This window comes from Lolium perenne, chromosome 4, assembly GCF_019359855.2.
Source record: "Lolium perenne isolate Kyuss_39 chromosome 4, Kyuss_2.0, whole genome shotgun sequence".
In the NCBI taxonomy this organism is placed as follows: domain Eukaryota; kingdom Viridiplantae; phylum Streptophyta; class Magnoliopsida; order Poales; family Poaceae; genus Lolium; species Lolium perenne.
In genome coordinates, this window is record NC_067247.2 from 379895246 (window position 1) to 379908161 (window position 12916).

Sequence of the window (12916 nt, forward strand, 5' to 3'; positions counted from 1 at the left end):
GCGCTATCTTCGATCATTGCCGTGAATTGTTTATTTGTCGTGCGCTCGTATCTATCTTTATCGTGGCCCAGTTATTTGCCGTGCATTTTCCTGGGTGCGCATGGCAAAGATTTTCTTTGGCGTGCGTGGGCTCACGGCAAGATTGGTTGCACGGTAGTACCCGTTTTTCCCGTAGTGCTTCGGGCATGACTTTGTGATTCTTCTCCTTATTTAATGAATTAAAGGCAAATATTTGCATCTTTATCATTTCCCTTTAAAAAATAGAGTGAAATGAATCCTTTCTTTTACCAGACTAGTAAATGTGCACGTGCGTTGTCTTGATCAATAAAAAAAATATGGTCATAACAATTTGTAAAGTATGGCCATGTAATAACCCCGTATGTAATTTTTTGCATGGGTACAAACATGGATCTATCAATAATGAATTATAATTTAAAATATCATCAATGGAGTAAGTTGGAAAACAAAGGAAGTTCACCATTAAACTGAGGATCAGTGTTACTCATTTTCTGATGTGTGTCTATTGAGCAAGGTGTCAGGTTATGATCGGGGTCCAAAAAATCAAGACAACGGTGAGGAATGGAACATATGGATAAAAGAAGTCAGGCATGATCTTTAATGACATCCTCTGATATTTACACATTTTGTCGCGCAACATCGACATATCATATATGTCCTATCTAACAATAACAAGCAAAATGCTAGGTTAAACCGTGTTCAAAGTTTTTAAATGAGATATTTTGGTAGAAGATCTATTAAATGGGGCAGTATGTGTCACAAATGTACAACTACCAGGTAAAATGTGGAATTCACTCTTTTAAATCATTCACAATTTTTAATATTACAAGACCACATCCGATAGATTAAAAAAATTAAATGACGCTCTGCAGCATGGTCATTTTTCATTTCAGGCACAAAAATTTATAGATCATAATGATCTCTCATAGTACTATTCATAAGTAGACAGGTAACATCAAAACATCTATGCTTGTATTCTTTCAAGTACTTACTGAATTTAACCTTCTATACTGAATCTCAGGTTAACCCAAGTAACTAAATTTACCTTGACAAATGGTATCCTCAAGAGAAAATCTCTAAAGATTTCCACGTCGGACCGAGCAGGGTACTTGAAGCTCTTGTGCTGCAACTCTCTGTTCCTGCTTCCACTGTGTCTAGTGTCGTTCCTATGACGAACCTGAGATCTTGCGTCAATCTTGGATATCCTGATAGCCTGCAGTGGTGGAGCCTATTGCACCATTTGAGAATGTGAACCATGCTTGAGAAACAGGAAACACACAATAATATGGAGATTCTACAACATATCAAATGAATAAGTGAACACAAAAATAAGTCTTGTTCAGTGGGTCATCAAACGATCCTATTTCCTGGTAAACAATCCGACTAAATGATACACCATCACGTGCAACCACAAGCACCAACCCATCACATGAAAGAATCCGGTAATAATGCCATCAATGTTGAAATGTGTTCCATTATTTTTCTCACCCGCAACAGAACCCTGTGTCAGAGCATCCCAGCCGTTTGGGCTCCCCACGTCCAAATCCGGCGCTATTTAGCGCCGGATGGATGAAAGTTTTGGTCCGGAGAGCCCATTTTTCCCAGCGGCAAGCCCATGACGGATGTAAAGTTTTTGACAAAGTACGACGAATTCAGACAAAAATGGGCGAAACTCATTCAAACATAAGCGAAATTTAATGGTATTTTTCATATATGGGCGAGTTAGTACATAAATAGGCCGAATTCGTACATATATTTGAATTCAGCGTTAGGCAAACTAAAACTTAAACTAAAAGCGGCCTCCTACATGCCGAAATGGCGGTAGAACGCCGTGTAGTTGCCGCCGTCGCCGTCTTCGCTCGAGCTGGCGTCGTCCTGGGGCATCGCCGCCTCGTACCAGCCGCTCGAACCCTGGCCAGGGTCGCCGGCGCGTGGCGGCGTCGGCCGGTAAATGTCGTCGTTGTTGCTCTCCTTGAGCTTGATCAGCTCGACGGGCATGGGCGCGACGTTCGTTGGCGCGGACGGTGCGGCGGCGCGGACGGCGCGTTGCCGCGCGGCAGCCAGGTCCAGCAGTCGCCGCTGCTGCTCCGCCTCCTGGCGCTCCCAGTCCCGCCTGGACCACTCCAGTGCGGCGTCCATGGGGAGGCTGTTGTCGGCGGGCACCAAGTCCGTGAGCGACCTGGCGATCGCCTCCGCCACAGCGGCGTCCTCCGCGCGCTTCGCCTCCTCCTCGGCGAGCTTGTTGGCGGCGTTGTTGGAGGCGGCCGCGGCGGCCTCCTTCTTCGATGACTTCCTCTTCCGCCCGCGCTGCGGAGAGGACGGCTGGTCGCCGATGATGAGGGCACCGCTGCTGCGCCCTCTGGTCGGCGGTGGCGATGCCGGTTCCTTCTTGACGGTCGAAGGAGACGCCCACTCCTTCTTGACGGTGGCCGGCGTCGACCCGCCGGACCTGGACGCCGACCTCGAGCCAGACGAGGAGGAGGACGGCGTCATCCTCCTCGGCATCCAGGAACTACCGTGTCGGCGCGACACGGTAGCCGCCACCGGCGGCGGCATCCCCAGGACGGGGGAGTTCCCGTCCTTGATGTGCGCGAGGGTGCGGCCAGGCGCGCTCCACCATCGGCGGCGGCCGGCGGCGTTATTCCTTGCCGGAGGAGGAGGAGGGCCGTCGTACGCGGCGAGTTCACGTTCGTACCTGCGCCGGAAGAACGCGGTCCACGCTTCGTAGTTGTCGGGGAAGTAGTGTGGATTCGCGCGCTGCTCGTCACTGAGAGTGATGAGCACCTCGTCGATCGCCGCTTCAAGTGCGCCCCGACCCATTGGCGGCGGCGGGATCGGCACGCCGCCTGCGCTCAGCCTCCATCCTCCCGGCGCGCGGAAGTCCGGCGGCGCCGGGTAGCCCGCCATGTGGAGGAGCCGCCCCTCCCATTGGTGGAGAGAGCGGCGGCCGAAACCATTGTTGGACGCGCCGTCGTTCGCCATTGCTTTGGTCGCCGCGGGTTCATGCGAGATCGGGGAAGATTTGGGGAAGGTGAGCGAGGTGAATGCGGGGCAGACGTGGTTGATCGGCGATAAATAGAGGTAGACGCGCATGAAACCGAGGCGACGACATTAACTCGCCGCGTGGAAGCTACGCGTCCGACGAAAACTGACCGGCGGCAGGCTTTTACAGCGCGCGGAAGACGATGCGATGAGGACGATGATCGGTCTCTCTCGCTGACAAGTTGGGGCCACCAGACGCGCGGGAAGTTTCCTCGACGTTTCGCGCGCTTTCGTTTCGTCCGGAGTCCCCGAGCGCTCCCCGGGGGGGCGGGGATGGCCTGGGCTCTCCGGACGGACGAAAGGCCCAATCCGGACGAAAACGAGGAACCGGGGGCGCGATTGAGCCGTTTTCGTCCATCCGGATGCAAAAAAGGCGTCCTGGGAACCTCGTCGGGGAGACAAGTGGGGATGCTCTCACTCCTTAGTGTTTCATCCGTCTCTGAAATTCAGAACAACATAGACAGATCCGTCTCTGAAATTCAGAACAACATAGACAGTGATGTGGTGACGTAATATAACTAGCAATGATCGGCACGGCGGCACGCCGCGCCATATGGTGCATGACTGAAGGAAAACTTTAACAGTTGTAAATGTTCGAGGGCTTTAAAAATCTTTGTGGAGAAACATAAGATAAGTACCATGAAACATTTCACTGAAATAAGCCTGTATGCTATGTTACACGTTAAAATCAACCTAATTGCAATGCAAATTTTCTGTTGAAAATGCCATCACAGGTTAATATCACATGAGAACGTTCTTTTGGGCATGGAAGGAGGAAGCCACGTTCTTTTGGGCATGGAAGGAGGAAGCCAAAACAGCTAGACATCTTTCATCTGTTGGTTTCCTTTATACACACCTCCTGGATCTAGTTCCAATATTGTCCTTCCACATCTCAGTTCAGTTCATCAGTACCATGCTGCCTCTGCATCTCAGCTCATCAGTAGCCATGTGCCATGGAGACATTTTCTGTAAGCAAATGATGTAGAAATGAACGTGAACAATCTGTTGAAGTCCCATTACTGAGTGATGAAGTTGATTACCTTCCATTCCGAGTCGTTGAGCCCACTCATGATCTTCCTGTCCTCCGACAACTGATCCACTATTGCTCTTTTTGCCGTCCAGACTCTGATCCCGTCAAGAAGTGTCCGGAACGACACGGCGACCTTCTTTGTCAAGACATACTACAAACAAAACAATACAAATTATCGTGTAAGCCATCGGAGCACTACGAATAAGCTAGCGGTATTAATATTGCTAAGCTCTGGTTACATATATAATTCATAGGGCAGGTTCACTGGGGGAAATGTATATGTGTGGTTTACATGCCATTTAGCAACATAAGAGATCTGGAAGACTCTTGGGCTCGCCATCAGGAGCAGTGAGACAAACCTATCATCCATGTCATGCTCACTGCCAGGTGTTAAACTAACAATGGCTGTTTAGATAGTTGCTTAATCGCAAACATAGACAGGAATGCGGAATCCCCATTGGCAATACCGAAAAGTATGCTTTCTTGTCGGACATCAAGAAGAGTAAAAAAAGTAAGACCAGGTGTTCAACAAACAACAACCGTTTAGAGAGTTGGTTAATCGCAAAAATTAGACATGTGTGCAGTGTTGGAGTTAACCTTGTTGTTTGTAGCTCATCAGGTTTATTTCGTTGTTATTTTCTAAAGTCTGCATGTAGCAGTAGTCTATGCTAGGACAGTTTATGCATGGCATCATGGTGAAGTGGACTGTCGACAGAGATGAGCGACTCGACGGTCAAGTGAAGCCAGGAGTTGTGAGTACATGCATGTATCTGTCAAGTTCTAGACTAGTTTCAGTCAGGTGTCATCTACATGCGCAGCTGAGTGTTAGAGAGGATCTGCACGTTGTGAGCCAAGAGACTAGTTCTCCATGAGCTGAGTTAGTTGAGGCAAATACGTGAGGTTGAGCTGATCCAGTCGGTGCGTGCATGTAAGTTAGTTGTGCTAGTGGTGAACGTGTGCGAATAGTGCGTGCGTGTTAGCAGCTAGTGCAGAGTAAAATACGGATGAGCCGGTGTGTGGCTTGACTCTGTGTGTGTTTTCCCTTTATAAGGAGTTGTAATCAGTTTGGTTAATTAAGAGGAAAAGGCACAAGTGTGTGCGGTGCCAAAAAGACTCTTGCGTGTGTCTTCTTCTTCCTCGAGGCAAAACCTTCATTTGGTATCAGAGCTTTTTCGCTCGTGGTTCCTGTGGTGATGGCGGACGAAGCTGATAAGGCCAAGGCGATCGAGCTCGAGAAGAAGATGGCGGAGGAGAAGGACCTGCGCACTCCACCCAGGGCGCAGCTCACGGAGGGCAGCGGCAGCAGCAGCGGTGGCGAGGTCCGCGTCGTCGAGCGCGTCGTCCGGCACAGCTCCGTGGTGGCGCCGCCTCTCGTGCTGACCCGCACCAACTACTCCGATTGGGTGCTTGTGATGCAGGTGCAGCTGCAGTCCAACGGATGGTGGACGGCGATCGAGCCGGGCGTCTGCGACTACTACACCGACCGCGAGGCTCTAGGCGTCATCCTCCGAGGTGTGCCGCCGGAGATGCTGCGCACGCTGGCGGTGAAGAGCACCGCGAAGGAGGCTTGGGACACCCTCAAAACCATGAGGTTGGGGTGCGAGCGCGTCCGTGAAGCAAGGGCGCAGACTCGCCGCACCGAGTTCGAGAACATCCGCTTCAAGGATGGCGAGAAGGTGGAGCAGTTCGCCATGCGCCTCACCGGCATCATGCATGACCTGGAGGTCCTCGAAGATGGCGTCACCGAGCTCAAGGCCGTGCAGAAATTCCTGCGCGTCGTGCCGAAGCGGTTCAAGCAGCTCGCCTACTCCATTCAGCAGCTGCTCGACCTCAAGACCATGACGGTTGAGGAGCTGGCTGGCCGGTTCTTGGCTGTCGAGGAGGAGCTCGACATGGAGGAAGAGGAGGGTGGCCAGCATGGTGGGACTCGCCTTCTCCTCACGGAGCAAGAGTGGCGTGCTCGTGACTGCAGCGGCGCTGGCAAGAAGAAGAACAACTTCGACATACGCAAGGTTCGTTGCTACAACTGCTAAGAGTACGGGCATTACGCAAGAGACTGCACCGAGCCAAGAAGGGAGCAGGCACATCTCGCAGCCGTGACCTCCGACGACGAGCCGGTGCTGCTGTGAAGGGTTCATCATGGAGTTCCCAATAAAAGACAACAAGGTTAAGAAGGTGATTGTTGGAGTTAACCTTGTTGTTTGTAGCTCATCAGGTTTATTTCGTTGTTATTTTCTAAAGTCTGCATGTAGTAGTAGTCTATGCTAGGACAGTTTATGCATGGCATCATGGTGAAGTGGACTGTCGACAGAGATGAGCGACTCGACGGTCAAGTGAAGCCAGGAGTTGTGAGTACATGCATGTATCTGTCAAGTTCTAGACTAGTTTCAGTTAGGTGTCATCTACATGCGCAGCTGAGTGTTAGAGAGGATCTGCACGTTGTGAGCCAAGAGACTAGTTCTCCATGAGCTGAGTTAGTTGAGGCAAATACGTGAGGTTGAGCTGATCCAGTCGGTGCGTGCATGTAAGTTAGTTGTGCTAGTGGTGAACGTGTGCGAATAGTGCGTGCGTGTTAGCAGCTAGTGCAGAGTAAAATACGGATGAGCCGGTGTGTGGCTTGACTCTGTGTGTGTTTTCCCTTTATAAGGAGTTGTAATCAGTTTGGTTAATTAAGAGGAAAAGGCACAAGTGTGTGCGGTGCCAAAAAGACTCTTGCGTGTGTCTTCTTCTTCCTCGAGGCAAAACCTTCATGCAGAAATCTTATTGGCAATAATGGAAAGCATCCTTTCCAGTCGGACACCAAGAAGACTAAAAACAAAGAAGACCAAATGTCTTGCAGGCAAATAAATGCTAATGGCAACAAATTGATAGCAAAGTAGGAGGGCATGTCAGCTTTTCACAGCCGTTAGCCTTGCTTGGACTGATGTTGTTTGCGAACATGTAATTATTCCCTCTTTAGCATGCATCACCAACCAAACATACCATCCAGTAAGACTAATTGTCAGTGTGATTCATTATTATTCTTAGGCGGTGGCCAAACAAACCATTCAGTTAGATTGATTATATGGCAGGACACCTACACATGAAAATTCATAACACAAAACAAGTGAGCACAAACTACCAGGTCTAAGTGTGTTTCAGAACAAACTATAAAGCTAAATGGAAAATAAGCTCGCGGCTCTAGCGAAGGCAGTGCTTTTTTTTCGAAATGGGGAATATGACCCCGGCTTCTGCATGGTGATGATGCACACGGCCTTTTATTAATAGAGTATCATTACAAAGTTAAAACAATTCAAGCATCGCCAAGGATCGATACAAGAATCAACCAGCGAAAGAAAACAAGAAAAAACGGACTACACTTCATTGTATCCGTCTATTGTGCCGCCAGCCAGCCTGTCACAAGATATCCTGAGCGACCATCTGGAGCCGTGTGCATCCAGTAGCCATAGCATCCCGCTGTCCCTCCGGTGACAGAAGAGCCCACAACTGGACCCAGTGTGACACCATATGGATAACCTGCAAAAAGTGAAAGGAAGGTTTCTTGTTAAAAATAATATCATTCCTTGTCCTCCAGATAGACCAACATAAGGCAGAGACCCCAATACGGATGAAAGCCTTTGATTGTCTATCAACTCCATGCAGCCAATTACCAAACATATTGGTAATATTGGATGGAGGTGGGAGAGCAAAAGTAATATTGATCGTACGCCAGAGAATTTTAGCTAGAGGACAAGTGATGAACAAATGTTCAATAGTCTCCTGTTCGCCACAAAAAACACATTTTGTACAACCGTTCCATCTTCTTCTGGCTAAATTATCCTTAGTAAGTAGAACTTTATTGCTTAAGAACCACATAAATATTTTTATCTTTAAGGGAACTTTAACTTTCCAAAGGTATTTTCTTAAGAAGGGGGTATGGTCATTCATGAGATCCTCATACATAGATTTCACTGTAAACACACCATTTGTTGTCAACTTCCAAACAAATTGATCCTTCTCATCAGATAAATTAATCCTCATAAGTCTCCTACATAATTGTAACCATAAAGACCATTTATTTCCCAACAACAGCCTTCTGAAACTGATATTCAGAGGCGTTTGGGCTAACACATGAGCTACTGTTACATTCTTATGATGCACAATACTATATAAGGAAGGATATTGTTGAGCTAATGGTGCATTTCCTAACCAGGTATCTTCCCAAAAACGGATATGAGAACCATTACCTATCTGAAAAAAGCCTCTGCTAAAAAAGTCCTCTTTAACCTTCATTAATCCCTTCCAAAAGGGAGAGTCTGTTGGTTTAGCTTGTGCCTCTGATAAGGTCTTTTGTCTTAGATATTTATTCTGCAGTAATTCTTGCCACACCCCATCCTCGTTAAGAAGTTTATAAAGCCACTTACTCAATAAACATCTATTTTTCAATTCAAGGACCTCGATACCAAGACCCCCTTGATCCTTAGGTCTGCATACGATATTCCACTTGGTGAGCCTATATTTTCTTTTGTTTTCCTCAGATTGCCAGAAGAAACGAGACCTATAAAAATCCAGTCTTTTCCTTACCCCAACGGGTATTTCTAGGAAAGACAACATGAACATCGGTAAGCTTGTTAAAACTGAATTGATTAGGACCAGTCTGTCTCCATAGGACAATAATCGGCCCTTCCAGCATCCCAATTTGCTCTCAAATCGGGTCTCCACTGGATACCAATCAGAAATTCTAAGCTTTCTAAAGTGGATAGGAATACCTAAATATTTAAAAGGTAGAGACCCAGCGTCACATCCAAAGATCTGTTTATACTGGTCCACTTCATCCTTTGCCTTCCCAAAACAAAAGATCTCGCTCTTGTGAAAATTGATTTTAAGCCCGGATAGCTCTTCAAAAAGGCATAGTATCAGTTTCATATTTACCGCTTTTTGTAGATCATGTTCCAAGAAAAGGATAGTATCATCCGCATACTGTAGGATAGAGATCCCCCTTCAACAAGATGAGGAATGAGTCCACCTACTTGACCGTCATTTTTTGCTCTCTCAATTAAGATAGCAAGCATGTCCACCACAATATTAAATTGAATAGGTGACAAAGGATCACCTTGTCTCAGCCCTTTTTTAGTTTGGAAATAATGACCAATGTCATCATTTACCTTAACTCCTACACTACCCCCTTGGACATATTGATTGATCATCCTACACCATTCAGGGGCAAACCCCTTCATCCTCAAAGTCTGTTGTAGAAATGACCATTTCACTTTATCATATGCCTTTTCGAAGTCAATCTTGAATAAAACCCCATCCAATTTCTTAGTATGTAACTCATGAATAGTTTCATGCAGAATGACCACCCCTTCTAAAATATTTCTGCCATGCATAAAAGCGGATTGTGTTGGTCTTATAACTCGTGGTGCAATTCCTGTAATACGATTTGTACCAGCTTTGGTAAAGATTTTGAAACACACATTCAGTAGACAGATAGGTCGATATTGTTGTATTTGCACCGCATCCTCTTTCTTTGGTAATAAAGTAATGACGCCGAAGTTCAATTTGTAGAGAGGCAAATCCCCAATACTAAATTGATTGAACAACGCCATCAAGTCATCTTTTATTACTTCCCAAAATTTCTGATAAAACTCAGCCGGAAAGCCATCAGGCCCTGACGCTTTATTACCCTCCATCTGAAAAAGTGCGTCATGAACTTCCTCCTCAGAAAAAGAAGCTGTCAAGATCGCATTCTCGACAGTCGATATCTGAGGAATATCTTGCACCTCTTCCTCAACCAAAGAGATGTTATTAGATATCGGTGCCCCAAAAAGTTTTTTATAAAACTCAGTAATGTAGACTTTCAAATTATCTTCCCCAACAATAGTTCCCTCCTGTTGTTCTAATTGAAAAAATTTCTTTCTCCTATGCTTCCCATTTACAATCAAATGAAAGTATCTCGTATTGCTCCCCCCTTCTTGGATATGCTTAACCTTAGCTCGCTGCGCCCATTTAGACTCTTCCTCTCTTCGCAATCTATTCATTTTTTCATTTGCATCTTTAAGCGATTCTCTCTCTACCGTCGATAAGCTGTTTGTTTCAGCCTTCAAATCTAACCCATTGATAATACTTATTAACCTATCCCTCTCTTTTTTATATTGCCCACTTTGGTTCTTTGCCCATCCTTTAAGAAATCTTCTGATATGTCTCAATTTATTCAACCACACATCCATTGGATTTAACCCCACTAGTATCGACTTCCACTCCTTTGCAATCATATCAAAGAAACCTTCTTGTCGCAACCAATGCAACTCGAAGGAAAATTTTGGTTTATTACCCAAGTGTGCTTTCACCCCTGAGTCAATAAGAATCGGAGTATGGTCAGATTCCGCTCTGTCAATGCACGCACAGTGACAAGGGGGAATTTTTGTTCCCAAGAAATAGAAGCGAGCACCCTATCGAGCTTCTCATAAGTTGGTACCTCCCTACGATTTGCCCACGTAAACTGTCTTCCCGAAAGAACAATTTCACGCAAGTTCAAATGATCAATAATGGAATTAAAAACAAAAGGCCAACGAGCGTTAAAATTATCATTATTCTTTTTTTCACGTTTTCGAATAATGTTGAAATCACCACCTACCAACATAGGTAATGTTTCAGTCTCACAAATACATACTAATTCCGCTAAAAACTCAGCCTTATGTGCATCTTGGGCAGCCCCATAGACAGGCACAAGAATCCATTCAAAACCATCCCTTTTACACTTAATATGCAATTTAACACAAAAGTCTTCAGTACTCACTTTGAGCACCTCGAGCGTGTCAGAATTAATACCAACTAAAATGCCCCCTGATCGACCATGTGGTGGTAGACAAAACCAGGAGTAGCTATATCCCGCAGCCAACTGATTTAAAAAAGGAATAGAAAAATTAGACCTTCCAGTCTCCAATAAAGCTACAAAGTCTAACTTGTGTTCCCTAATTGCCTTTTTTACAAACAGGTGTTTAGCAGTATCCCCAAACCCCCCAGGATTCCATTTTATACCTTTAATATTCTGCATCATGAAAATTGCCGTTTAATTCTTCTCCTCGTACTTTTACGAATATTAGTAGTATCATAGACTTTCCTGACCCTAGTCCTCTTTTCCTTAATTACCGGATTTAGATGTTCCAAATGATCATCTAAATCCAGTGGGATGCAATCATCCTCCACCAGATCACTACATAGGGTAGAAACTTTAGACATAACAAGATTTGTTGGATCATCCTCCTTATTTATATACTCATCTATATTTTTTTGCAGAATAGTTAATATCCTTTCCTCTTCTAACAATTTAATTCCTTTAATAGATTTTACTACCTCTCCTTCAGATTTACCTAAAGAAATCCCCAACCGTTCCGCCTTATGCATAATCTCATCATCAGGCATATTGACAATAGAAAGTTTAGGAGATAGAGACTTACCTACACACGAGGCATCCCTCGACTGTGCAATCCTCATAGCCTTATCCATTTGAAACATATCTCCATCAGGCTGTCCAGCCAGCCTAGCACTAGACCTCACCCCAAGCGGAGGCTGCGGGATTCCACCAAAAGCAATGACCTCCTCCGTAGTAGGCCGAACTGCAAATTTGTCAACAGAATTTTCAATAACGTCTAAACTCACACTGGATTTCACCTTCACGGGATAGGATGCTGTAGAATCTAAGGGCTTACCAGCATGGACTGTAGATGAGGCAACCCCCATCGCTTCTTTCGTGACTGCACTTGAACCAACACCCTTAGCCATTGCCAAAACGTCCACAGTAGTACCTCCCTTAGACTGTTCCAAAGAACCACCTGATCCCACCCCTGCAGTACCACATTTATTCGCATCATGTACAGAATCAGAAGATCAATCAAGATCAAAACGCTGCGAAACACCGAAGTTTAAATCATCTAAAATATTTGCCAAATTCTCACCAGCAGACACAGCAAGAACCCTAGCATTAGGCTGCACAGCCAATCCTGCTTGCATGGTGCCAATCATTGGCACCTGATCGCCCTCGCATGGCGAGCTCAGCCCAGACTGGCCGGCCGCCACCGCCTGGATCTTCTGTGGCGCAGATAGATTCACCGCAGCTGGCGAATTGCTTCCTCTTGGTGCAGAAGATCCCGCCTCAGCAGCCCTGCGTCCACTTTCCACTGCATGCATCGGATCGGCCAGCAGCCTGCCAGCGACCTGGAGCGAAGCATCATCGGAGACAGGCGTGCAGCCCGTGACCCGGGGCGAGGCGACAGCGGAAACAGCAGGGAGCTGTCAGCCAGCTGGCGGCACTCCATAGGCCGCATGCGTGCCAGACACAGCGGCAGGCAGTCCCTGCCCAGTAGCAGTCTGCCGGCCCAGTGCACCGATCCCAACACTCACCAATCCCGGTGCAGCATTTCTGTTCAGCATATCTATATTGGAAAACGTACAGAATTTGTCATTTTGTGCCAAAGAATTGGAATTAGATGTAGGTAATAAAACAGGGACAAAACAGCTCAAATTTTTTACAACACTCTGGTTACCTGGAGAGGCACATTTAACATCCACAGACCCAAACTGGATATCCTCTAAAAAATCACATTGTTCTTGCATAACATCTCCTCCTTTACTAGAATTTGAACCAACTTGATCACTACCTTTAGATGCCCCTTCTGTGCCCTTTTCCCTACCATCCATGTCCATATCATGTGTTTCTCCATTCTTCTCTTCACCTTGATTATCTCCATTATTTCCATCAGATCCATTATTTGCCTCCACCATAGTAACCTCATGAGACTCATCCTCAAGCTCCACTTCAAAATGTAGCTTATAAAAACCTCTCCT

The 12916-nt window shown here is 46.3% G+C and overlaps 1 protein-coding gene across 1 annotated transcript; it reads left to right on the forward strand.

Moving 5' to 3' along the window:
* Positions 1–5283: 5283 nt before the first annotated feature.
* Positions 5284–6123, forward strand: LOC127348090 (uncharacterized). The gene has a single exon (XM_051374190.1). It carries the CDS (start codon positions 5284–5286, stop codon positions 6121–6123), a length of 840 nt encoding a protein of 279 aa, XP_051230150.1.
* Positions 6124–12916: the final 6793 nt, after the last annotated feature.